The sequence below is a fragment of the Urocitellus parryii genome, chromosome X (genome assembly GCF_045843805.1).
Source record: "Urocitellus parryii isolate mUroPar1 chromosome X, mUroPar1.hap1, whole genome shotgun sequence".
Taxonomy (NCBI): domain Eukaryota; kingdom Metazoa; phylum Chordata; class Mammalia; order Rodentia; family Sciuridae; genus Urocitellus; species Urocitellus parryii.
Genome location: NC_135547.1, coordinates 80,837,416 through 80,864,882, shown reverse-complemented (window position 1 = coordinate 80,864,882; position 27,467 = coordinate 80,837,416). Strand labels below are relative to the sequence as shown.

Sequence of the window (27,467 nt, the reverse complement as noted above, 5' to 3'; positions counted from 1 at the left end):
AAGGAATGCAGCCCTGGTGACATCTTGATTTTTGCCCTGTGATCCATCACAGATTCTGACTTACAAATTGTAAGATAACTTTGTTTTAATAACCTAAGTTTGTTTTCACTTTATATGCAATAATAGTCACCCACCCAGTTGGTAAGTAGCAGAATTTTTATTTTGCAACTAGGTCTAACAGTCTCCAAAATCAGTGATCTTTCCATCATTATGGGGATGTAGGAGTTTAAAAGAAATCTTAGACGAAAGAGTGTAAAGTTAAAAGCTACCAAAACCAAGAACAGCCTAGGAGAGCTGATCCTAGGTCTACTTACCCCCAAATGACCTCTTTTACATGGCCTGATATTTTTCATTTTAGTAGTTATAGTCATTTGGATTGAAAATCACTCTTTTCAGATTATTGAAAATAACTCTGGCAAGCACTAAAGGTCTTTGGCACCTTAGGGTGGATTGCATTAATCTCAGTTTTTCTATACTTGGTGATAATAACTGCAATAAAGAAATGGAATTTTGACTAGGTGAGGAGAAGCAAGGAATTCTGAAGTCTCAGTAGCATTCCAGTTTACAGACATCTTGCGGGGCAGACAGGGTGCTGACTGTGAAAAGCTTAGGGTCACTTGAGGGCAATAGGTACACTATGCCAAAGACTACTCAGCATAATTCAAACTTTTCCAAGTTTTCAGGATTTGGGGCAAGTACTGGGAATTGAAACCAGTGCTCTACCACTGAGACTTCACCCCCAGCTCTTTTTATTTTTTAAAAAAAATTGATACAGGGTGTCCCTAAATTGCTGAGGCTGGCCTTGAAATTGGGATCATCCTGCCTCAGCCTCCCAAGTTGCTGGGACAGTTTTCAGATTTCTTAAACTGTGTGGCATTATATACAAGCAAGTTTATTCAAACCTTGTCTTAAACAGATTTGCCTTTGAGTTGTATGCAGTGGAGCATGCCTGTAATCCCAGACTCTCAGGAGGCTGAGGCAGGATAATGAAAAGTTCAAGGTCAGCCTCAGCAACTTAGAAAGACCCTGTCTCTAAATAAGAAATTTTAAAAGAAGTTGTGGATATAGCTCAGTGGTAGAGCAGCTCTGGATTCAATCTCCAGTACTAAATAAATAAATTAATAAATAGGCTTTCATATCTCAATTGCAATTTATTCCCATGAATAGTTGGACACACCTGTGAAGATAAAGCCATTTAGCAAGTAGGGCTGTTAGGCCCTGGCAAATCTGTGAAAGACACAGCTCCATTTCTTTCATCTCTGTTTGAATTCTAGCAGGGTCTTCAATGCCTTCACCTAGCAAGCATTCCTCAATAGGAAGGTTTTGTGGATCTGGAAAGTTTTGAAACCTTACCAGCTGCGATACTGCAATCACTATACACCCTTCTCTAAGATTAGTTCAGGAAACCAACAAAAAAGGAGACCTTTGTCCTATCTCATCACCTTGAATAATCCCACAGATTTGGTGAGAAATGGAAATTAATTTCTCAGATAAATTTGAAACCCTTAACTCAAAGGAGTGTTTGGTATGGGACTGTATCTTGGGTAGGATCTTCAAACACACTGTATAAGGTGCCCCAAAAGCAAGAAAAGCTCTTTTGTCTGTTTAGCTCATTTGGGGTAGCTACTCTATTATAGAGACTGTATTAGAGACTACTAAAACCAGGAGAATAATGATTCAATTCTTTGTTTCTCATCCTCACTAAATGATATGGTAGGTTGAGTGGAATCTGAAAGAAAATAGATTTCCTCTCTCCCACTCTTACCAAATGTGTAGTGCTGTCTCCAATCCTGCCACATTGTAGATTAACAGTTGGGGGGGGGGGCAGACAAACAAACACAAAAACACAAGAGTAATTTGGAACTGCTGGTAGAGAGAGTTGGATGATTTAACAAAAGAGAGACTGACAAAAATACATTTTACAACACTATAATTATAAAGTTGAAGGCACATCCTTGGCAGAAACAAGATCAACTACATGCTTATGGAAAAACAAAATACTATCTTGACTACAGTAGATGAATATTGCACAACATCGTCCACTGCTGTTTTGGGTATCAAACAATGTTTAACAATATTTAGCAAAACATTTCTTTAACTAAAAACATAAGGTTGAGACGCCTGGTTTTGGCTACAAAAGGAATTTATGATCAATGTCACTAAAGAAGCTCTTTTGACTGAAGAACAAGAATTCATGCTTTGTGCTTTATCTAATTGCTCATACCAGATTGAAGGCCTGAAGACAGTGTAAAATAGGCATGAATCCGTATTTTGTGGGGTGAGGGTACTGGGATTTGAACTCAGGGGCACTCAACCACTGAGCCACATCCCCAGCCCTATTTTGCATTTTATTTAGAAACAGGATCTCACTGAGTTGCTTAGTGCCTTGCTGTTGCTGAGCTGGCTTTGAACTTGCAATTGTCCTGTCTCAGCCTCCCTAGCCACTGGGATTACAGGCATGCATCACTGCACCCAGCATATTTTTTAAAATATTTGGTAAAATAATACTTTTTTAAAAAATATAGGAAAGAAAACAAACAAAAAAAATGCCCCAAAGGGAGTAATAACAGGAATGTTTTTATTCTTTTAAAAATAACCAGTAACCAGATGCCTCACCCAAAGAAAATAACAAAATAAAGTAAAATAAATATCCAGAAAACTCATTTTAAAGCAGGATTCACAATCATGGAAAGAAAATCATCTTACACACATTTTGATTTGAAGCTGTGTACAGAAAATATATTCACGCTTAAATTTTTGGAAACATCTTGTCTACAGTACTATTTTAAGCATTCTGTATATCTGAATAAAGTATAATTTTTAAAAAATTAAAGCACAATATAAAATTATTTGTTCACAAAGCATCAGATTTAACATTCTAAAATGTTGATACTAAACTAGGAAAAAATAACATTTCTATTTTCACAACTAACAACCATACTTTTTAAAACTCCAACACTAAATACTCTAGTTGGGTTTTAATCTTTGAAATTCAAAAGGCATCTTTGGATATTTATGTTAAGGTGTCCCATAGCTGAGTCTGCACCAGCACTAGATATCAGAGTGTTCTTGTTATCTTCAGACTGAGGGCATGGTTGCTGAGTGAATACAGAAGAGTGATAAAGAAAATACAAATAAAGAACTTCAAAATATTCAAATGTCGAATTCAAATATAAATCCATTTTCCTTCTGGATGATAATATAGGTGGATGTATATGTGCATGTACATATAAATTTGCATATGTATGTGAATAAATACGTAGATACACACACTTATAAAATTTCTCACTAGTAACTAGTTACTTAGTTACTAACTGAAAGCAATGATTTTGATCCCCTCCATAAATTGCTTCTCTCGCCTGTGAATATAGCATCCTTCTGTAGCTAATAGTTTAAGATTTTAAGAGACTTGTGGCAGAGAATTCAAGTGTGGCTACAGATATCTAAAACAGGACTCTTCCTAAACAGCATGTTTTCTGTTCTTGTAGTAAGAATTGAAATTATATCCTGATTACTTCCAGACCATAAGTTATTGCCTTTCACATCCTATGACCTGCATATAGGGCCAAGAGATTGACACACACACACAATGAAAGTACTAACTGCCTATGTTCAACTGTGTGTGGGGGGAGGGCTTCTTTTTTCAATTTGGCTCCAGAGTAAGAAAAATCTATTATACATTTGTAATACCAACTGTTTCTTATAGAAGAAATGAGTCATGTTATGATGTTCCACTGGAATTATAGAAATGAATATTCAAACTCAAACTGTAAACATGGAAGATGGCATAAGATTGGTCTAAAAAAAGAGCCTAAACATACAAACTGATTCATACTTTATTAAAATGGGTTGCCTTTCTAGATTAATAGCACCTTAATCAAAAGTTTCTGTTCTATCTTTAAGACGGGTATAGAAATTACATCTTTTCCAAATGTGAAAAGACAGCATGAAATAATGTTGTAAACTGTGTGTGTGTGTGTGTGTGTGTGTGTGTGTGTGTGAGAGAGAGAGAGAGAGAGAGAGAGAGAGAGAGAGAGAGAGAGAGAGAGAGAGGATAAAAGAGAAAAGGGGTAGAAGAGGAAGAACCTTGTCTCCTACCTGATTTTAGACTCTCATGTATAAAAATGATTTTTCATATTTAGTACTGACCTCAAGGGAAGAAAAAAAACCCTAACATTTACTGAGCACAAATCCTATGTGTTGGGTGTTATTCTGGCAAAGGGAACAAAATGTTGAGAATTTACTATGAATCACCTTCATTTACATATTCTGCATCTGAAATCCACCTTGCAATTAACAAGGAAATTTAAATGGTCACGTAAGTACCATATCTCTGACTAGTATATTAGCTCCTGGGTGCTCACTCTGGAATTTCCATGTGACAATAGGAACAATTTCCTAAATTTACCAAGAACACTAACTATATAAGTGCAAATGTTTTGCTGTTGTTTGTTTTTATGGCACCAGAGATTAAACCCAGGGTGCTTTATCATTGAGCTACAACTCCAGCCCTTTTTATTTTTATTTTTTATTTTGAGGCAGGTTCTCATTAAGTTGCTCAGGCTGGCCTCAGACTTGCAATCTTCCTGTCTCAGCCTCCCCAGTCACTGGGATTACAGGCGTGTGCCACCACGCATAGTAAGTGCAAATGTTTTAAATAAGATAAAAGTATATATTTGGCTAAAAGATATTACAGCCTAGGAAAATTCTAATTTCTATATTACAAATTTACTGTAGTTTTTGGTACAATCAGCTTTTTGTAATAGCATTACTTTAAAGTCATCTTGACAGCCTGTATGAAACAATAAAAGATAATTAAAATCTATTAAATTACATATATCAGCCAAGAAATTGTATATATTAAATATAGTAGTGTTAATCTTTGAAAATCTTTTGAATGAAAGAGGCTCAAAATGTTAATTTTCTGAAATGAACAACTTGGAGCTAAGCTCAGCAGGAGTGAATTGAAAGCTAGCACAAAGCTAGGGAGATTGAAGGGAGAAGGCAACATTTCTTACAACAATGGAAAGATGGGAGGCAGGGATTCCTACAGACCCTTAAGGTCTTTTTAGCTACAAAAACTTTTAAAAAGGAACAAGGTATTGGAAAAATTGTCAGTTATTTTTATCAATGAAACAACCACCAAAATTTGGCTAACTTAAAGGAAGATAACGAAAGAAGACATCTTGGAGAATCCAAGAAAGCAACTGCAAAGACAAGGATGCAGGGAGATAAGGGGGAAAGAAAACTATAATAAATAAGGCACATCTATTTTTAAACAGTTTCAACTGTTTCCCTTCTAAAATTAGTGCTTTGAGAGTCATTGCGCCCCAGTAGGGCAGCATTACAGACTCAAAAATATCCTTAAAATCATGCTCTCAAATCTTCAAATTTTTAATTATCCTTTTCTTGCCCACCCCCCCCTATTTTGGTCAAAAAAAAATATTCTATCATTTTAGCAGCAATTCAGCAACCTCTACTTGTAGGGTTTGTTGTAAACCTCACTGCTCTTCCATATCTATCACTGGATAAAGCAAAAAATGCTGCAAATTAATTTGAAATAAAGCTAGGTTCAGAGCCCATGCCCTGAAACATGCAACTCAAATTGAATCCCTCATGTAAGAAGAGCATGAGACCAACAAAAAATCTTTCCACAATATTTTGAAAAGCGAAAGTAATAGCATGAATGCTGTATCAGTGCATAACAATTTCAAATAGCAGTGCTCTCTGTTGCCTTTACAATGTGGTGTCTTCATCTTCCCTGAAGTCTGCCACCAGGAGTGAGTGCTTGTCAGGTTCACTAGTAACAACACTGTTTAGGGAACGTCTATCAGACAGTAGTGAGTTTATGGAGGCTCTGCTGTAATTAACAATCCGGTCCAGCAAACCCAGTTTAGGAGAATTTCTTGAAGTGTCATCTATTCCAACATGAATGCTGATTTCTGAAGAACTCTTCTGTCCTATCTGGCTCCGAGAACGCAGTTCATAGTTCTCATAAGTTGGTTTCCTATAACTGGACACATGGAAAAGGATACAAGTTTAAAATAACCAAGTGATGAATAAGGTGCTTGTTACATGAACAAATGAAAGAAGATGTAACTGGTATGAAATGTACAAAGGTTATCACTGCTAGGAAGGTAGCTTGAAATGATCAGAAATTCCATTCTCAGAACCAGATTTTAGCCAGACTAGATGTTATCTCAGTGCTACTGGTTACTATGCATAAACTACATGAAGTGACAATTACATAGCTAATTATTATTAATTATTATTGCATAATAATTATTATTAAGAATGGCTTGAGTTTATTATTGATCCATGGTCAAGACTGACTATGGATGATAAAAGGTTTGTAAAAGAAAAAAAAGAATGAGCAAACCATTATACTTACAGTTTAAGAAAGAGAGAAGAAAGTACCACAGAAACAGATGAAGCAGCCATTGCTGCAGATCCCATCCAGGGTTGCAAAACCAAACCAACAGGCATAAAAACCCCTAGAAAATGAGTTTGGATTACAGTAGGCAGTACTAAACAGATCATCAATGTGCTTTTTTTTTTAACATTTTATTTATTTATTTATTTTTAGTTGAGATGGACACAATACGATTTTATTTGTTTGTTTATTTGTTTAATGTGGTACCTCACCGATACTAGGCAATTGCTCTACCACTGAGCCACAACCCCAGCCCCCATCAATGCGTTTTTCTCTCTCACACACACACACACACACACACACACACACACACACAAATGATTTCTTTGATATTTCTTTAGCATTTTATCTTATTTGTGGTAAGGATTTACGTTGTCAATTTTTCTTTTTTTCTTTGTTTTCCAATTTTTCATTAAAATTGCTGTGAACATTCCTGTATGTCTCCTTGTATCCATGTTTGAGACTTTCTCTATGGTACATCCTAGGGGTAAAATTGCTGGGTCATGATAACATGATCCAGCTTTAGGTAGATAATCCTTGGTTCTCCAAAGGAGCTGGACCAATTCACAATTCCAACAGTGTATGGGAGTTCATGTTCTATAAACTCATCCACACTTGGTTTGACAGACATTTTACTATTTGCTCATATAATGGAGATAAATATAGACTTACTATACTTTAAATTTTTATGTGCTTATCTGGATTTTTCTGCTGGTTCTACAGTGATCATATATTATTTGTATAGTTTTTTAAAAAATCACTTGCTCCATGAATTAATCTTACTGGACTGAGGTTGTTCTTTTGCTCTTCGACCCTTTAGCATTTGTTATGTCCTTGTTGATAAACAGCTTTGTAATTGTTTTCATGTCATTTTATGTCTTTGAAAATTCTGTGTATGCTACAAATCACAACTATACTACTAGACCAAAACTGACACAGAGTAAAAAAAGACTGGAAGGAAATATAAAATGCAAACAATGTCTATGTTTGGGTAATGAAATTAAAGTATATTTATGGCCAGGTATGGGGATACACACCTATAATCCCAGCTACTTAGTAGGCTGAGGAAAGAGGATCACAAGTTCATGGCCAGCCTCAGCAATTTAGTGAGACCATGTCTCAAAATAAAGAACAAAAGGGGCCGAGGATGTGTAGCTCAGCAGTAGAGCACTACTAAGCATACTCAAGGCCCTGGAGTTCAATTCCCAGCACTGTTAAAAATAAAAAGCAAATCTGTTCTTGGGCTGGGGTTGTGGCTCAGTGACAGAGTGCTTGCCTCACACATGTGAGGCACTGGGTTCGATTCTTAGCACCACATAAAGATAAATAAACAAAATAACAATATTGTGCCCATGTATAACTAAGAAAATTTTAAAAAGCTTTACAAAAAAAGTAAATCTGTTCTCTTTGGCAGAAAAATAAATGAATGAATAAATAACTGTGTATGTGAATATATGGAAAAAGAGATGACACTATGCAGCAAAATATCAATTTTTAAGCTTAGGTAAAAGGTACACAGATTTTCATTGTATCATTTTTTGATGTTAATGCAGATTTGACAATTTTCAGAATGTAAAGTTGAGAGGAAAAGAAACCTGTCAGAATGCTCATACATTCTTACACTACAAAGAACACCACTGAAAAATGAAAAAAAAACATTGGCTTTAATATTACTTCTCACTATGGCAGCAAGTTATATACAAAAACTAAGCTAAAAACCAATAATACTAAATCATCCAATATAATAGGTTTCTAATGACTTTAGTAAAAAGCAATAATAGTTAAGAGTCACATACCAGCAGCTATGGGAATTCCAACCAGATTATAAATTAGAGCAAAGACAAAATTTATCCGAATCCTCTTGACTGTCTTTCTTGATAAGTCAATACTTGCCACTACATCCAAAAGATCATTCTAAGAACAGAAATATTTATGATGTTAGTGAGAGACTAACTTTACTAGTAACTTTTATATTTGACACTGTGTATACTGACGACTATGTATACCTTACAGTAATAGGTGTATTAACCACAAATCTCAGACACTGCTAAAACTTGAATCAAACTTGGAAGATGTTTTACAGAAAATTTTCCCAGGGTTCTGAAAACACTTTTAGGGTTGTGTGCTGGTATAAGAATTAAATATAATTAAAATAACCTCAACAAATATTTACTGAAGATAACTGTATTATAAATATATTCCTAAATCTTATTCTTCACATTGGAAGCTTAGAATTCTCACTCACATTGCTGCATTGAGAAAGTCAATAGGTAATTGGTAAGATTTCCCATACTCCCGCCTCAAATACTCATAGTCTTAATAACTAAGAACATGGGAATTAAGGCAGAAATACTGTGTTCAATATATTTTATGACATTATCACTGACCATGTAGGGTAGTCATGTTCCTCAGAGGTCAGGCCATTGGACTTACCCTTATCAAAACCACATCAGCTGCTTCAATGGCTACATCTGTGCCTGTGCCAATGGCAATTCCAACATTTGCCATTGCTAGAGCTGGAGAGTCATTGATTCCATCTCCTACCATTGCTACACGTTTCCCCTCCTCTTGAAGTTGCTTCACTTTAGCAACTTTGTGGGAAGGTAGAACTTCAGCAAACACCTTAGTAATGCCAACCTACAGGAGGAAAATAAACTCAATTCGTTTCAAGAAATAATACTGAGTACCAAAAGAATAACTGGGTAATAATGAGTCCTCTTTTTTTACACACCAGATGTCTACATTTTAAATGACTGATAATATTCAGTGATAATGTGGGAAGTGAGCATTTTTATATACTGTTGTTGAGTGTGTAATTGGCACTGTCTTTTGGGGGGGGGCAATTGGCAACATTTATCCAAGTGTACACATCATTTGGTACAGCAATTCTACATCTAGATGTATTTTGGTCAGACTTGTACATGTACAAAGATGTTTATTAATGCCTGTTAAAACAAAAAAAAACTTTCAAATTCACCTTAATGTCCATCATTGGGGGAATAGTTAAATAAATTTTGATAAATCCATACCATGGAATTCCATGAAACAATATAGAAAGAATGAAATAACTTTATATGTTCAGACATGAACAAAGTTCTAAGGAATAGTTATATTTAAAAACCAAACTAGTGAATAATCCTTATAAAATGATCCCACTTGATGTTCAAAATACCAGAATTATACATTTGTATATGAACATATATATGCATTTGTAAGCGGAGGTGTAGAACTAGACATACGAGCAACATTTCAAAGCATGGGAAAAGGGTGACAAACTCTTTACATCCTTCTATATTTTATATAAAATGTATTTATATATTCCTTGTATTATTTATTAGAAAAGGAGAGAAGGTATTCCCAAGTAGAAAAGATTGAAAAATGTTAGAGGTAAGGCACATACAGGAGTCAGCAGAAAAGTGGTATGTCAAAGTGGTGCCTTAGGAAATGGTTCCATTAGTGGTGTTTGGGACTGAACAGAAAGGAACCTGTCTGGTGTTATTGCCATATTTCAGGCAAGAGATGATGAGAACCTGGCTTAAGCTGACAGCACTATGAAGAATACGAGCAACATTTCAAAGGAAGCATCAACAGAAACTGGTGTATAGGGTCACTCAAGCATTCAACAAGCTAAGCAAATACCCTTTTACTTATACTAGGAACACACAAAGCTAAAATCCTTCTAGCATAGCATGCTAATCCTTCTTTAAGGAACCAACTAAATCTATTTGGTGATAATGAAAATAACAGATCATGTGAATTTTTTAGTATCTGAATGCAGGAAATAAAATATATATGAATAATTACAAGTTACTACATGCCCACACCCCAACAACTAAGTAAACCAGTTACCTGAGAAGCAATAGATCTAGCTGTTTTACTGTTGTCTCCAGTCATCAGAACTACTTCTAAGCCCATAGATTTCAGGATATGGACAGCCAATTCTGCTTCAGGCTTCACAGTATCAGCAATGGCTATCAAGCCACACAGCTCATCTAATAATAGAAGCAGCAGAAGACAGTTTGGAATATGGTGAAAAGTAGAATAATATTTTTTGAGAGAGAGAGAGAGAGAAAGAGAGAGAGAGAGAGAGAGAGAGAGAGAGAGAGAGAGAGAGAGAGAGAGAAAGAATTTCAATATTTATTTTTTAGTTTTTGGCGGATACAACATCTTTGTTTGTATGTGGTGCTGAGGATCGAACCTGGGCCGCACGCATGCCAGGCAAGCGCACTACCACTTGAGCCACATCCCCAGCCGTAGAATAATATTTTAATGTAACATTTCAGAAAGAAATAAATTTTGTAAAGTTGTTCAGGGCTTGACTGAACTCAAGACGTCTCTGAACCCATACAGACTTTATACCACTAACCCTATAATCAACTTTCATTTCTGGTTATGAAAACTTCACAAAGTAGTGGTAACCAACAAAGGTAGTAATAGGAAAACAAAAAGAGAGACCTTACTGGATATTAAAACAATCTTTTCCTTTCCTTAAATAGTTATTTGCCAATAGCTATAAACACTTCTTAGCTAATTTAAAAGCAAATGAAACTGACAACTAATACTTTTTTTTTTCTTTTTAGAGCAAAAGGGGTGTGTGAATGGAGCTAAAACTGGCATTTTAACATAGGTAAAAAAAATTATTGCAAAATACTTATTTTATTCTATTTAAAAAACAAAAGTAAGCCAGGCATGGTGGTGCATGCCTGTAATCCCAGTGGCTCAGGAGGCTGAGTCAGGATTATGAGTTCAAAGCCAGCCTCAGCAACAGTGAGGCTGTTCTATATTTTTACCTACACTGACTTACATCCCCAGATATTTTGGGTTTTTTAAACAAATCCATGATTGGCTTTTATTTATTTAAAACAAGCTAAGAAATAAAATAATAAAAGTAGGCAAATGAAGAGGATTTTTATAGAGTTTTTCCCTTCTTTTTTATAGTACTGGGCCCTAGCCCAGGAAATTTTAATTACTCAGTAAAAATCATGTTATTTAATGTTTTCACTTTGTATCCAGGGGCCTGGTGAATAACCCACATAGTTCAGAAGTCTCTCAAAAATACACAAGAAAGCACTGGGTATGGTGGCTCACACTTGTAATCCCAGAGACTTGGGTTGCTGAGGCAGGAGTATCACAAGTTTGAGGCCAGCCTCAGCAATTTAGGAGGATTCTCAGCAACTTATCAAGATCTGCTCTCAAAATAAAAATGAGGGCTGCAGATGTAGCTCAGTAGTAAGCACCCCTGAGTTGAATCACCAGTAACAAAAACAAAAAGACCTCAAAATACCCCAAACACACATGAAACAACTGAGATTACAACAGTGAATCACAATATACTCATGGAAAACCTTACCGTCAACTGCCACCAATACAGCAGTCCGACCTTTTCTTTCATGTTCAGTCATGGAATCATCTACATCATTATTAATGATGAGACCATTTCTAATCATCCATTCCCGGTTACCAATGAGGACTTTGTACTGCTGAGTATTAAAAGTATCTGAAAGTAAGTACAGAAATAACATTTGGTGAGCTCATGTAATCTTTATAGCAACTCTATGAAGCCAGTTCTTCCTGTCTAATCTTGTAGTAACTACAGCATATTTTTGGTAGAATGCAACCTGGAATAGCAATTTTCAAATTTTCTGGGAATATATTCTGCTCTTCCATGTCTCTGGGTCTTTGTATATTTTGCTACCTTAACCTGAATATTTTTACCTCTCTACTCCAAATAGTAAACTTCATTGTATTCTTCAAGAGCCAATTCAAATGTCACTTTCTTGGTGAAGCTTTCTGTTTGACCTTCCATAGCAATTCAATTAAGTTCAAAATATTTATTGTGCATCAGTAGCTGAATGTTGGACATAAATATGCCACCATGCTAATGTTTCATTTTAAACTTGTGACCACTAACTTTAAGTGAGCCCTTAGTGCTGTCTTGAAGTTCATCTATATTTCCTTAGGTCATTCATTTTCCATTTCTTCTAGGTGACTATTTTACACCTTCTCCTCTCTTTTCAAATCTCCAACTTCTCCTCTCCCATTCTCATACTAGATGACAACTCTGGCTCCTACTTCAGAAAGAAAATAGAAGCAACTGAAAGACAACTTCCACAAGCTCTCATTATCTAGCCTAGTGATCTCCACCTCCTGTGTCCATATAATTTACCATCCCTTCTATTCTTATAAACTGACTTTGTTCCAAATTTTAAGACCAACCTCTCCATTTGTGCATTAGATCCTCCTCTTTTGCTTATTTCAGAACATCTCTCCAACAATTCTCCCCTCTCCTTTTCTATCTCTGCTGCACATTGTCCTAACTTTAAAAACCCCTCTCAATATCACCTACTGCTTTAGCAACCATATTTCTCTGCCTGTGTACACAGCAAAATTTCTCAAGGGTTCTTTATTGACTGTCCTCAATTCATATCTTCCATTCTTACATGAACCCACTTCAATAAAGTTTTTTAGATTTTTTTTAGTTCTAGATGATACAATACCTTTATTTTATGCAGTGCTGAGGATTAAACCCAGTGCTTCACATGGGCTAGGCAAGTGCTCTACCACTAAGCTACACCCCCAGCCCCTCCAATAAAGTTTTTGCCTCTCCTATTCCAATGAATCATTTACACCCTACACCAGTGACCTTTACTCTAATAAACCTACTGGTTAATTCTCAACTATCATCCTACTTGCCCTATTAGTAGCATTTAACACAGTTGTTTACTCCCTCCTTCTGGAAATGCTTTATTTGCTTGGCTTCTAGAACTCCACATTCTTGGGAATAACTCCTTGATCAGCACTTTTCAGTCTTTGCTAATCCCTCCTCATCTCCCTGACCTCTTAATTGGTTGTGCATTGGGGTTCAGACTTTAGCACCTCCTTTATGATCTTATCCAGTTTCGTGTCTTTAAATACTACTCATATCAGCATTGTCCAAAGAACTTTCTATAATTATGGAAATGTTGTGTATCTGCTCTGTTTAATATAGTAGCCACTAACACACATATCTGACTATTGAGCCCTGAAATGGGGCTACTAAGATTGAAGAGCTAAATTTTAAATTAAATCTTAATTTAAATAGTCTCATATAACTAGTGGATACTGTACTGGACATCACAGATCCATAAGCAAATGACTCCCAAATTTATACATATGACTCAGCCTATTTCTGACTCCTGTAGCCAGAAATTTTCATTTATATGACATCTCCACTTGAACATTTAATAGGTACTCAAATACATGTACAAAACTAACTTCTGATCATTTCTCCAATACTACCTCTCTTGTGGTCTTGCTCATCTTATTTAAAGGGTAACTCCATTCTTCCAACTGCTTAGGCCACAAACCACAACACAAATTTTGACTCTGGTTTCTCCCCTACCCCAGATATGCAACCTGTGAAAAAAATTTTTCAATTCTTCCTTCACGACACATTTAGAATCAGAACCTAGATGATGGTAACAGCCCAGCAATTCATTTTCCAGCTTCTGCCCTTGCCCCCAACTCTTACCTCCATAGTGTATTTTTACCAGAGCATCCAGAGTGACAATGTGAAAACATCAAGTCAGATTCTGTCTCTTCCTCTACTCAAAACCCTTAAATAGCTTCCTAAGAGTAAAAACCAAACTCTTTATTTTTAGTGGTGTTGGGGATTGAACCTAGGGCCTTGTGCATGTGAGGCCAGCACTCTACCAACTGAGCTATATCCCCAGGCCCCAAAACAGTCTTTTCAATGTCCTTACATGATCTAGTCCCATACTACCTCTCTGATCTTGTCTCTTACCCCTTTCCAATTCATTTATTCTGCTCTTGCCATACTGTACTTGCCACTCCTCAAACAAATCAAGTACACTCCTGACTTAAGGCTTTCATACTTGCTATTCCTCCTCCCTTGAATGCTTATGTCATGAATATTCACATAGCTTTATACCTCAACCCTTTCAGGTATCTGCTCAAACACCACCTTCTCAGTGAGGCCTACCCTGATCAGCCTATATAAAAATGGTACCCATGGGCTGGGGATATAGTTCACTCGGTAGAGTGCTTGCCTCATATGCACAAGGCCCTAGGTTCAATCTCCAGCACCACAAAAAAAAAATGGTACCCACTAATCCCAGCATTCTCCATACCCTTTTCCCCGCTCATTTCCTTCCATAGCGCGCTATCTCCATCATACTATATTTTCTGATTTCTATTTTCTGTTCTCGTGTGTGTGTGTGTGTGTGTGTATGTGTGTGTGTGAGAGAGAGAGAGAGACAGAAATAGATTGAATTAGAAATAGAATTGAACCCAGGGCCTTGCACATGTTAAGCACAAGTTCTACCATTGAGCTACACCCCCAGCCCTCTCTGCTGATTCTTTAGTGCCTTGAACAATCTGCTCAACAAAAATTGTTTCCTATGTATCCGTGTTCTTGATTTCAGAAGTTCACAGACAAATAATAAAGAAGTCACAGACTAGTATAGATGGCTGGTGTATAAATAATTATTGTGCAGTCTATCTAGTGCAACAATGGAGATTAAGTACAATTATTATTTAAGAAGAGCAATTCTCTCTGTCAATATATGTCAGTCAGTGAAGAAAGAAGTGAGCTTGGTCTTGAAAGGTAATTGTAATTTCACCAGGTAAATGCCATTTGTGTGTAAGAATATTACATAGAGGAAACAGTAAATGAAATTATCTAATAATCATGAAATGACACACTGTAAGGAGGAAACTAAGTAGTTAGGTATGGATGGAACATAGAGTACATGTGGAACAATGGAAAAGACAAAATGAGTGATATAGGGAGGCAGGAGACATAGCACACACAGGGAACAGATCTTGAACAAAGTCCAGAGACTCTGACCTAAGGAGAGAAAGAATCATTGAATCTGGGATCCTGGGCTGGGTATATAGCTCAGTTGGTAGAGTGGAGTGCTTGCCTTGAATGCACAAGGTCCTGGGTTCAATCTCGGGCACCACCAAAAAGAAAATTTGGGCTGGGATTTAGCTCAGTTGGTAGAGTGCTTCCCTTGCATGCACAAGGCCCTGGGGTTCAATCCCCAGCACCACACACACACACACACACATACACACACACACACACACACACACACACACACAAAATCTGGGATCCTTAACCAAGATCTATGGATGGGCTTCAAGGATACACATGAACCTCTTATAACAAACATATTGTAAAGGATAGATCCATAGCTGTCATTACATTCCTCCAAAAGATTCATAATTCACAAAATAGGTCATAAACCACTATAAAAGAGTCATGGGTCAGAAAATGATATGATCATATCTGCATGTTAGCAAAATCGCTCAGGAATAAATGGGTGGAGAAGTAATGGCACACTTAGATGGATAGAATATGTTTTAGAGGCAAAAAAAAAAGATCAATGGGAAGCTCAGGAAATAGGCCTTGGCCAAAGATACAGGTTTTACAGTGGCAGTGAAAGCCTGTAAGCAGAGGAATAAATAATAGGCACAAATGAGACTGTACAGAGAAAGTATAAAAAATGAGAAAAATAAAAACAAATACATTCCTGAGGATATCCAATATTTGAAAGCAGAAGAAAAGAGGAATTAAAGGAGGATTACAAGATACAGCCAAGGATGTGAGAGAGAATCTAGAGAAAGCAGGGTCATGGAATAAAGGGAGGAAAGAGTGTTAGAGAGGAATAAACATCATCAAATGTCTTAGTGAAGTCACATGGGATGAAGATGAAAAGTGACCACTGAAGAGGGCTCTGAGTGACATAGAAAATATAGTTTCAGTAGTATGGATGGAATGGAAGCCAGATTACAATGAATTAAGGCATGACTCTGTATTGAATAAGTGAATTCAATGAATGAGCCTACTCATTCTCAAAGCTTAGATACAAAGGAAAGGAAAGAGTCTAGATGGGAATATAGTGATTTTGATGGGAGGAATATTCAAAGATATAGATTTTGGAGTGGCAATGGAAGCCTATAGACAAGAAGCTACTACAGAAAAAGAGCTGGGAAATGGAGAAGCAATGGAATATGACAGAGAAAGGTAAGTCCCTAAGGAATTAAGAGAGCATAGAATCTAGAGCAAAGATGAAGGAATTTTCTAGGCAAGACAAGGGACATCTCTTCCTATGAAAAAGGAATAATTTGGGCAAAAATAGAAAGAATGCATACCGAGAACCATAATTTTCTATTTGATAAATAAAATAATTTGCAGTGGGGAATAGTCATAGTGAGAAATAAAAAAAGGATCACAGAAGATCAACTAAAACTAGACCTCACCACCCTATAGTGGTGTCAATGAAAACAGTTGGGAAGTGTTCTTAAGTAAACTGAGTGAAGATATCATATGACCCATAGTAAAGAGAGAATGAAATCATGATGCCAATTTTTGTTTCTTATATAACAGTTCAGGGTTATAAAATCAGCCATTTGTTCATAACTGCACCATTATTCATACTACAAAGAAAATTAGCTTACTTGAGAGCTGAGCATCAATAATCATGGAAGACGAAGTTGATGACTGTTCATTTCTTGCACCAATTTGAACCAGGGATGCATTTTTAATGTTATTTTCCTCTAACTTCCAGTTATTCTTATGTAACAAGCCTTCAATATTGGTGACTTTACAGCTAATACCACAGCCTGGTACGACCTGGAAATCTATGCAGGTACCCAAGGTTTCAGTGTCCAGCTCCTAACAAATAGAAACAGAAAATTTCCTCTGTTGATCTGATAATCCAAGGTCATCCATTAGCAAGATCGAAGAATACTCCTGGTGAATTCTAAGTATTTTGAACAAAACTGTCATGTATCATTGCCTACTTGATAGTGGATTTTGATAAGAATAAAGAAACATTATTGAGTATAAAATACAAAGTTACAGGAAAGTCTCAAAATCCTTTGTTTTAATTTTACTGTCTCAAATTTGTAGAAAATATGGAAGCCCTGCTATTCTCTGCCATTTCCAATAGAGAATCACAAGTTAAATTTTTAATTCGCAATCAAGTCAGGTTTTCTATTCAGTGCAGGGCAAAGGGTAACAAAGAACAGGGCCTTTAATTACCAGAGTACACTATCATCTCATTCTGTGTCCTTAGTAAGCCCAAAGAATTCTGGGGGCCACCATTGTTTCCTGGCTCTTTATATCTTCATCCTGTCTGTTGTTTGATTTGAGTGTAAAGAAGCCAGTTAGTAAGAATTAGTAAGAGGAAAGAACAAATGAAGAAATGGCAACACCAGTGATAAAATTGTCACATTTTAAGTGTAAAGTGAATGAGAGATAATTAATAAAGAATTTACACAAATTAATGAGAAAAAAAACAGACCTATGGGGAAACAGGCAAAAGATACAGACAGGTTAGAGAAAAACAAATTCAAATGGCCAATAAACATAAAAAGATGTTCAACCTTACTCATAATTAAAGAATGCAAAGCAAAGCATCAACAAGTAAATGTTTTTCATGTTAAATTGGAACAAAAATATTGGTAAGAATGTAGGGAAATGAGCAGCCATAATTTTGGGTGCTGGTATAATCTGGTAGAAACTCTTATATGGGCATTGGTAATATTCATCATATAGGTGTTTCTAATATTCATCAAAATTTAATTGCAAGCATCCTTTGATCTAGCAATTGCACTGAGAGGCATTTAACAGAGATGGACTTACAAAAGCTCATGAAGATGTACAGTGTACATTATAAAAGCCAAAAAAATCAATCATACAACAGAATAGTCATTAAAAACAATATGATACAGAAAATTCATCTAACCAAATAAAAAGCAAGGTATCAAAGACTGGTCATTGTAAGGCCTTTGTATGTAAAATTTTGAAAAATGATAAATATAAGTAGGTTTGTTTATGCACTAAAAATGGTTAATGAGCCCAATGCAATGGTCTGTATGTATATACTCAGCTACTCAGGGGCCTGAGACAGGAGGAGTACTTGAGCCCAAGAATTAGGAACCAGTCTGGGAATCACAGGGAGACTCCATCTCTTTTAAAAAAAATGGTTAACAGGTGCACACCTTTGTAAATAAACCCAAAATTATTAACCATGTACTTTAAAAAGATGAATTTTATACTATATGATTTATCTCTTAATAAAGTTGTCATTGAAAATGACTGGAGGAGATTAACAACTGTTAAATTTTGGAGAGAGAAATTATAGAAGGGGGAAGGAAATGAGGTTTTCACTTTTTATTATATAATTCACTGAACTATTTGAATTTTCCTATCATAAATATATATTACTTCTACTTTAATTTTTAATGTAAACAGGGGTTATCTATGTGGTAGGATTATAGTTGAGTTTTGTATTCTTCTTTATATGTGACTGTGTGAAGAAATAAGACATGTATGGTTAAATGAAAAAATACAAGTCTTTTTGCCTCTTATCAACTATATAGCTAAACTATAGCCAAACACCAGTCTAGATTTGGCTTGTGTAGTTTCTGCAGGAGATGACTGTAAAAGAGAAAAAACCATACCTGCTTGCAGTATTTGGTTACAGCTGCTCCTATAGGGTGTTCACTGTTACTTTCAGCAGTCCCCACAATGGCTAGGATCTTATTACGTGATATCCTATTACTTTCCACTAGAACCTTTACTTGGTTCACTACTGGGGTTCCATGGGTAATGGTTCCAGTCTTATCGAATACCACTACCTTTACCTGTAAGAAAATTAAAAATACAATGCATCTATGACTTGATAATCCTTAACATCACCTTTCCAGAAATGAGAAAATACCTACTTTGACAAACAGATTACTATTTTGTTTTGTATAGACTGACTTTTGACTTAATTTGACTTCATGGTCTTTGGGAAAAGAAAAGGAAAAACACTCAACAGTTTAATACTGCTAAATGTCTGAGAATACGTGATTAAACAATCAGAGCTAATTGTTAAGGGTTGGCTGTTAATAGGTAATTAAGAGGCCTCTGGCGCCTCCAGGGAAAACACAAAGGCTTTCAATACTAATGAATTATAGATCCATTGGGGAAATCTGGGCAGTATACAGATGATTATAAGAAAATAGTTAAGTAATTACGCTGAGATGAGTGCCAGTAAAGACTAGCTGTGTTGCTTTGGCTTGATTTGAGACTTGGGCTGAGAAGAGAAATCTCAGGGAACCAAAGTGGGAAACTCAGCCCACAATGGAAAAGGGAAGAATCTGGAATTTCAGAACACACGCACCTCACTGTAAACGCAAGATAAGAACCTTGAAAAACAATAGCTCAAGGAACAAAGATTAAAGAGAAATGAATATTAAATACAAAGCATGATTCTGGACAAGAAAAAAATATATCTATAAAGGGCATTATTGAGACAATTGAGGAAACTGGAACATGGGTGTAGATAATAGTATTATATCAATATTAATTTCTTGATTTTGATAATTGTACTGTGGTTACATAACGGAGTGTCTTTGTTCTTCAGAAAGGTGCCCTTCTCCTGCAGCAAAGGTTGTATGGTTTTCTATCCTAGTCCTGCAACTTTAAATTTGGAATTATACCAAAATAAAAACATTTCTGTGAAAATGGCCTGTATTCACTGGCTAGATACAGTTCCAGATTTCTTCTATATTTATTGCATGCATCTGTATATACTTTATATCCTCATATTAGTAGAAATGTGTGTATTTATTTATTTATGAATGAAATGTGGTTTTAATTGAAGTCAAATAGCCTTAATTGAGATTATGAAATCCTAATATGAGACAGATCAGGGACACAATTATATTTCTGAAGTCATGGCTTAGAACTGCCAGCTGGTGGCAGCAAAGGCAAAGAAAGTGCATTGTAAAGGCAGGTGCAAGTTAATGCTGAAGAACATAAACAGGGAGTCACACACAAATGCATTAGAAGCCTGCTAATCTTTGGCAAATTTTCCCAAGTAAATACTTATTCCATCTTCCTGCCCTAAAGACTTGTCTAGACTGAGCTACAGGTTTCCCACATCAGTCTGCTCTAAGAAAATAAATCTGAAGTATTTTCAGAGATCTTTGATAACTAAAGCCAATCTGAAGCAGAACCAAAACACTTTTCTACCTCAACCATCAGAACAGTCCAAGAAAAAAATCAGCTTATGAACTACGTGGAAATAATTTAGGACTCTCTTCTCAAGAAGGATGCTATTACAAGTTTGGATGGGGCAATTTGTAGTTCTGGGAACTGCCTTACCTTATGAGCCATCTCCAATGGCTCTCCACCTTTGATAAGTATGCCATTTTGAGCACCTACTCCTGTACCCACCATCACAGCAGTTGGAGTGGCCAGTCCCAGTGAACAGGGACATGCAATACACAAAACTGTGATAGAGGCTTGGAAAGCAAAGCGTATTATCGTTTCTGTTCGGGAGATACTTCTATTGTAGCCCTTTAGAAGAAAGGTATAAATTTTGGTTAATTGATTTAAAGCTGTTCAAAAGAAAAGAAACAAAGCTTAGCCAATTTAAATAAGACAACAATGTTAAAGTTACATATCCTACCTAGATACCAACATATATGTTTTGGTTACTAGTAAGAAAATTTTTCTTTCATGAATATAATAGTGACATAACTGATAAATAAGTACTAAACTCAAGATTTCATTTTTTATTACTCCAGCATTACAAACTATGGAGTGAATATAAAAGGAAGACAAAACTCCACTTTTTTCTCTTTTTTTTTTCTTCTTCTTCTTTCTTTTTTCTTCCCCATATGAAGACTGAGTGTTCATACTATGAACTTTCAGGAATAGCTATAAACATGGGGCATGATTCTCAATAAATGTGATTCTGAACAAATAGAATTCTAGTCCTCTGCATGCTAAGATCATAAATCTGGGGCTGGGGATATAACTCAGCTGATAGAGTGATTGCCTTACATGCACAAGGCCCTGGGTTCAATTCCCAGCAACACACACACACACACACACACACACACACACACACACATACACACACACACACACCCAAAAAAAGATCATAAATCTGCCTTTTACACTATTCTTTAAAGACAATGAAAAAACTCACCTGGCATGTCAAGGTATTTAAATCATATTTCAACAAAATTCTTTCAGATGTAACAATGTGAACTGAGCTTATGCCCTAGTTGAGCTCCTAGTAACACTGAGTGCTCATGTGGGGAAATATGATTAGCAGTTTTAGGCAAAATCTCTGAGGACCCATGGAATTCACGAGAAAAATTCCTGAAGAACACACATTCTAAAATATTTTCCAACAATCTTTTTTTTAAAAAATTTTTTAAGTTGTAGTTGGACACAATACCTTTATTTTATTTATTTATTTTTATGTGGTACTGAGGATGGAACCCATCGCCTTGCATGTGCTAGGTGAGCACTCTACCACTGAGCCACAACCCCAGCCCCCTTCCAAAAATCTTACTGTTAATTGTGCACTTAACCGAGATGGATAGCTTAAACAAATATTTTCATATTATGTACATATATGTTATACTAATAAATGATGTACGAATATGATGTACTAATGACTGAAACATGAAATAGATACACAGTTGTTATGATTCTATGTTTTGTTTTGTTTTGGGTTGGTTTTGGTCCCAGGGAATGAACTCAGGGGCACTCAGCCACTGAGCCACATCCCCAACCCTTTTTCAGATTTTATTTAGAGACAGGGTCTCCCTGAGTTGCTTAGTGCCTTGCTTTTGCTGAGGCTGGCTTTGAATTCTCAATCCTCCTGCCTCAGCCTCCCAAGCTGCTGGGATTATAGCCATGTGCCACCATGTCCAGCTATTTTTTTTTTTAATACCAGGGACACTTAACCACTGAGCTATACCCCCAGCCCTTTTTTATTTTGAGACAAGATCTGAGTTGCTCAGGGCCTCACTAAGTTGCTTGAGTTCATAAACCTCCTGCCTCAGCCCCCTGAGTTACTTGGGATTTCAGATGTGTGCCCCGACACCTACTTTCTACTTTTTCTTTAACTGAAGGAACAAAAAGTATAAAACAGTGTACAGCATGGCATTTAAAAAAATAAAACAAAGTAAATCTTTCTTAAAGTGCTAGGGTTTTTACTAAGTTCTTAAATATTCAACCAACAATAGATCTATATAGAAATGAAATTGGAAAAGATTTTTACAGATATCTAGTGTTACGCTTTCATGTATATCATATATGTATGTTTTCACATATGTTTTAACTAATACTAATTATACTTCTACAATGTAGGTATTATTATCTCTATTGTATAGCTAAGAAAATGGAAGATTACAGAAGTGATTTAAATTTATATATCTAATTTGAGGCACAGAGCAAGTCTACTTTATCACTTTACAACAACAAACTTTAGAGATCATCTGAAGTTTTTCTAATGTATCTATATAGTCTTTTGTGAAAACAAAATCACGCCAGAAACAAGACTAAGTATAAAATGCAAAAGTTCAATACTTCCTTTTGGAAAAATCACAAAGCATAATGAAAATTTTTTTCCAAAAGGAAATCTTTTATGTTTACATAAAAGCAAGTTTATTCTCATGAGTCTCCCACTCCATCCCCTTAAAGATACAGTAGTTTCCAATTATCTGTGGTTTGAATTATTAGCAGTTTGAGAAAACTGTGGTCCAAAAATATTAGGTGGAACCAGGCGTGATGGCACACACCTATAATCCCAGAGGGAAGGAGGATTACGAGTTCAAAGCCAGCCTCAGCAACTTAAGAACCCCTGGGTCCCATCCCAAGTACAAAAAAAAAAGATTATATATATGAAAATTACAGAATAAATAATTTGTAAGTTTTAAATTGCATGCCATTCTGAGTAGCCTGATGAAATTTCATTCTGTCCCACTGGGATATGAATTATCCCTTTGCTCAGCATATCAATGCTAAATACTACTCACCCATTAGTCACTTAGTAGCTTTCTCTCAGTTATCTGAACAACTGTTGAGGTATTGCAGTATTTGTGTTCAAGTAGTCCTTCTTTTTTTTAATATTTATTTTTTTTAGATTAAGGTGGACACAATATCTTTATTTTACATTTATGTGGTGCCGAGGATCAAACCCAGTGTCTCATGCATGCTAGGTGAGTGCTCTACCTCTGAGCCACAACCCCAGCCTAAGTAGTCCTTCTTTTATTTAATAATGTCCCCAAAGTTCAACAATATGATGTTGACAATTTGAATATGACAAAGAGATGTCATAAGTGCTTCCTTTAGGTGAAAAGGTAAAAGTTCTTGACAATAACGAAAGAAAAAAATTATGCTCAGGTTGCTAAGATCTACTATAAAAATGAATCATCTACTAGTGAAACTGTGAAGGAAGAAAAATAATACAGGCTAAATTAGTTGCATATCAAACTGCAAAGTTATAATCACAGTACACGATAAGTACTTAGTTAACATAAAAAGGCATTAAATTTGTGTGTGTATATTATATATATTTACACACACACATATATATATATATATATATATATAAATGAATGAATGAAAATTATATATATATAGTGTTTAGTACTATCTGTGCTCTTTCAGGCATCCACTGAGTAGGGTCTTAGAACATGTTCCCTGGAGAGAAGTAGATACTAGAGTAGTGGTAATTTTTTTTTTTTTGAACTGGGGATTCAAGATTCAACCCACATCCCCAGCCCTATTTTGTATTTTATTTAGAAAAAGGGTCTCACTGAGTTGCTTAGTGCCTCAGTGTTGCTGAGGCTAGCTTTGAACTCATGATCCTCCTGCCTCAGCCTCCCAAGCTGCTGAGATTATAGGCATGTGCCACCATACCCAGCCAATACCCTTTACCCAATTTATTTTTTCTTTTTGGAGCCAGGCCTTATGCATGCCAGGTAAGCAAGCATTCTACCACTGATCTATACTCCCAGCCCATACTGGTAATTTTATAAATTATGTCCACATAATTACTTCTGCAAAAGACTCACAAATGGTTTTGCATAATGAGTTGTTCCAAGTCACTTACAGGAAAGTAGGTTTCCACAATTTCAAAATTCAGAAATCCAATTATAATCCATACCAAGAGGGTAGCAATGGAAACAAATACGATAAAAGGAACAAAATAGCCACTGAGTTTGTCTGCAAACTGCTGGATAGGAGCCTAGAATTAAAAATCATAACAATAATAATTATTATTTTATCTCAAAGTCTCTTTTCCTGATACTGAATACAGAAGATTTTTTCAGTAGTTAGCACAGATAGAAATATCTTAATAAACCCCATAATCATTCAACAAAAATATAAAATCTTGAACAAGATTTACTTGGAGAAGGCTTTAAGGAAAATACTTTTCTTTTTCTACTGGGGGGGGGGGGGTTAAGCTACCTTTGATGTTTGTGCCTCCTCCACAAGTTTGACAATTTGAGAAAGGGTTGTGTCTGCTCCAACGTGGGTTGCTCGGATAAGTATGGACCCATTCTGGTTAATGGAACCAGCAATCACTGTGCTGCCAGGTTTTTTAGCCACAGGCATTGCCTCCCCTGTAGGAATAGTAAAGACAGATTCAGGCAGCATAGATGATCACTACTTTCAAACATACTACCATTTGTTGACTGTCAAGAAATAAGGAAACTACTGGCATGTATAACTAAAAAGAACAAATTTTTTAAAAAGAAACTAGAGAAGATTCTCCCTTTATGAAATAGATACTGGACAAATGCCTAGGTGAAAGTTGCCTTCCCCTTTTCCTCATGTCAGTTCTAGGACAAACCCAGGGATACATACTTCAAACTGAAAACCCTAATATGTTAGCTGTTGCTAAGAGATACTTTTGGAACTTCACCCTAGTCCTAGATCACTGGTTCTCAACTTGTTCTCAAGGAGCACTTAGAAATGTAGGCAGGAGTTTTTCTTTGCAATAAAAATGACTGGAATGAAAGGGCATGGGAAAATGGACCAAGGTCAGGGACACTAATTTGTACTACAGTGAATAAGACAGTCCCCCTGAACTAAGACTTTTTCCATCCAGATTGGAAAAGGCACCCCTACAGAGCATTAAATTATTTCTCCATGGTCCATAAACTGAGCCCCTTCTGGGACTATCTAGAGAGTTGAGGAGGAAAGAAGTTATTTTAATTCTGCCCCTAATTGGCCTTAATTATCTAAGACCTCTAAAAATACTCTAGGCCTACTCTCTTTTAGAGCAGACCCTGATACAAAAACCTTGTATTTGTAACCCAGATCAGACTCGACCAGTCTTTTGGGCAAGAAGAGAGAACAGATAATTTCCCAGAAAAAAATTTGCCAAAGCCTATCTGGCTCTAAAGGAGACTAAGACAACTTCCTTTGGTTAGGAATTCGGGTAATTAATAATCTTCAATGAAGAGTCTCCAATAGCATAACTAAAACCACAAAGCAAATCTGAAGAAACTCATTTAACACAATCTTAAAAGTAATTCATATTCTCTTTGCTCATAATTCACTCATGTACAGATTCTACAAAAAGTGCTTCATCTTTAGTGCCTATATTCATTAACACTTTGGATTCAGTTCACTTTCATATCACGAGCCTCTAAAAGAAACATTACCTGTGATGAGGGATTCATCTACCATAGAATGTCCTTCAATAACTCGACCATCCACTGGAAATTTGCCTCCTGGAACAACTTTAATGATATCTCCACGTTGTACAAGTTCCACATCCACTTGTTCTTCACTGAATGTAAGTTAACATAAAAAGTATCATAACAATATAGTTTTTACCCTGACCTACCAATGTAAGCTTTGTAGCTCATGTCAAGCTTCAGGCTCCATAATTACTACCAATGGAAGCTAAGATCTAAGTCAGAACTACCACATTGGTCTTGCTTACTGTTAGTGAGCACAAAATATTTGTTGAATAGTCATTTAATGAATATTTACTAAATATTTGTTGAATAGTCATTTAATGAATAAGTGAAAGATTTAAAATAATGTTATGGGTTCTATTTAACTGAAAAATTTATTGTGTAAATTTGTCTAATAATTTTACGAGTATAAAACTGACAAATACAAAGGAATGGAATCTAATCAAGCCTTTAGCTCTAATTTCCAATTTATAAGTAACATAGGAGTTACAGAATAAGTTAAATGAACCAAGTGTGGAGGCACACACCTGTAATCCTAGTGATTCAGGACTCTGAGGCAAGAGGATTACAAATTTGAAGCTAGCCTCAGCAACTTAGCAAAGCCCTAAGCAACTCAGTAAGACCCTATCACAAAATAAAAAAGGTGAGAAATGTAGCTCAGTGGCAAATCACCCCTGGATTCAATCTCCAGTACCAAAACAATAAAAATAAACAAGTTAAATGATACCACAAGAAAGCTAAGAGACAAATTTAGATAGTGGAACATTATATAGAACAACTGATGGATGCTTCTTCAACAAGTCAATTATACTGGGGGTGGGGAGAAAGAGAGGAAGGAGATATTCTAGATTAAAAGAAACATAAGATACATGATAGGAATGTATACATGAATCAAAACATCACACTGCATCTCAAATATTTACAAATATTGTGTGTCAATAAAAACTCTAATAATGTTTTTTGGTATCAGGGATTGAACCCAGTGGGGGCTTAACCACTGAGACACATCCCCAGCTATTTAGAGAAGGGTCTCACTGAGTTGTGTGGGGCCTCAATAAGTTGCTGAGACTGGCTTTGAGCCACTGGGATTACAGGCACATGCCACTATGCCTGGCAAAACTCAATTAATTTTTAAAAACTGCAAATGATACAGTGATATTACTTGAATTCTATTTCAAACAAAGATACTTAAGACATTTTGGAGACAAAAGGAGAAATGTGAATACGGATTGATTATTAGAAGACATTAAGTAGCTGGGCATGATGGTGCACACCTGCAATCCCAGTGACTTAAGAGGCTGAGGTAGGAGGAGAATTGCAAATTCAAGGCCAGTCTCAGCAATTTAATGAGACTCTTATCTCAAAATAAAGACAAATAAAAAGCACTGGGGATATGGCTCAGTGGTAAAGCACCCCTGGGTTCAAAAAAAGAAGACATTAAGGAATCATTGTTTACTTTGATAGATGGAAAATGGAATATGTCCCCCTTTTTAGAAGTATTTATACAGAATTT

General features: G+C 35.9%; 1 protein-coding gene across 1 annotated transcript in view; it reads right to left on the bottom strand.

Annotated features, from left to right (window-relative positions):
• Positions 1-1,952: 1,952 nt before the first annotated feature.
• Positions 1,953-27,467, bottom strand: part of Atp7a (ATPase copper transporting alpha) — a 142,227-nt gene continuing 116,712 nt past the window's right edge. Inside the window, exons 13-24 of the mRNA XM_077794064.1 lie at positions 25,916-26,043; positions 24,714-24,868; positions 24,355-24,489; positions 20,601-20,795; positions 18,908-19,090; positions 16,898-17,114; positions 11,784-11,930; positions 10,283-10,425; positions 8,867-9,070; positions 8,230-8,347; positions 6,392-6,494; positions 1,953-6,013 (exon numbers count right to left, since the gene is read on the bottom strand). Of these exons, the coding sequence (XP_077650190.1) occupies positions 5,737-6,013; positions 6,392-6,494; positions 8,230-8,347; positions 8,867-9,070; positions 10,283-10,425; positions 11,784-11,930; positions 16,898-17,114; positions 18,908-19,090; positions 20,601-20,795; positions 24,355-24,489; positions 24,714-24,868; positions 25,916-26,043 (2,005 nt within the window). The 3' untranslated portion in view covers positions 1,953-5,736. The remainder of the gene's footprint in view (positions 6,014-6,391; positions 6,495-8,229; positions 8,348-8,866; positions 9,071-10,282; positions 10,426-11,783; positions 11,931-16,897; positions 17,115-18,907; positions 19,091-20,600; positions 20,796-24,354; positions 24,490-24,713; positions 24,869-25,915; positions 26,044-27,467) is intronic.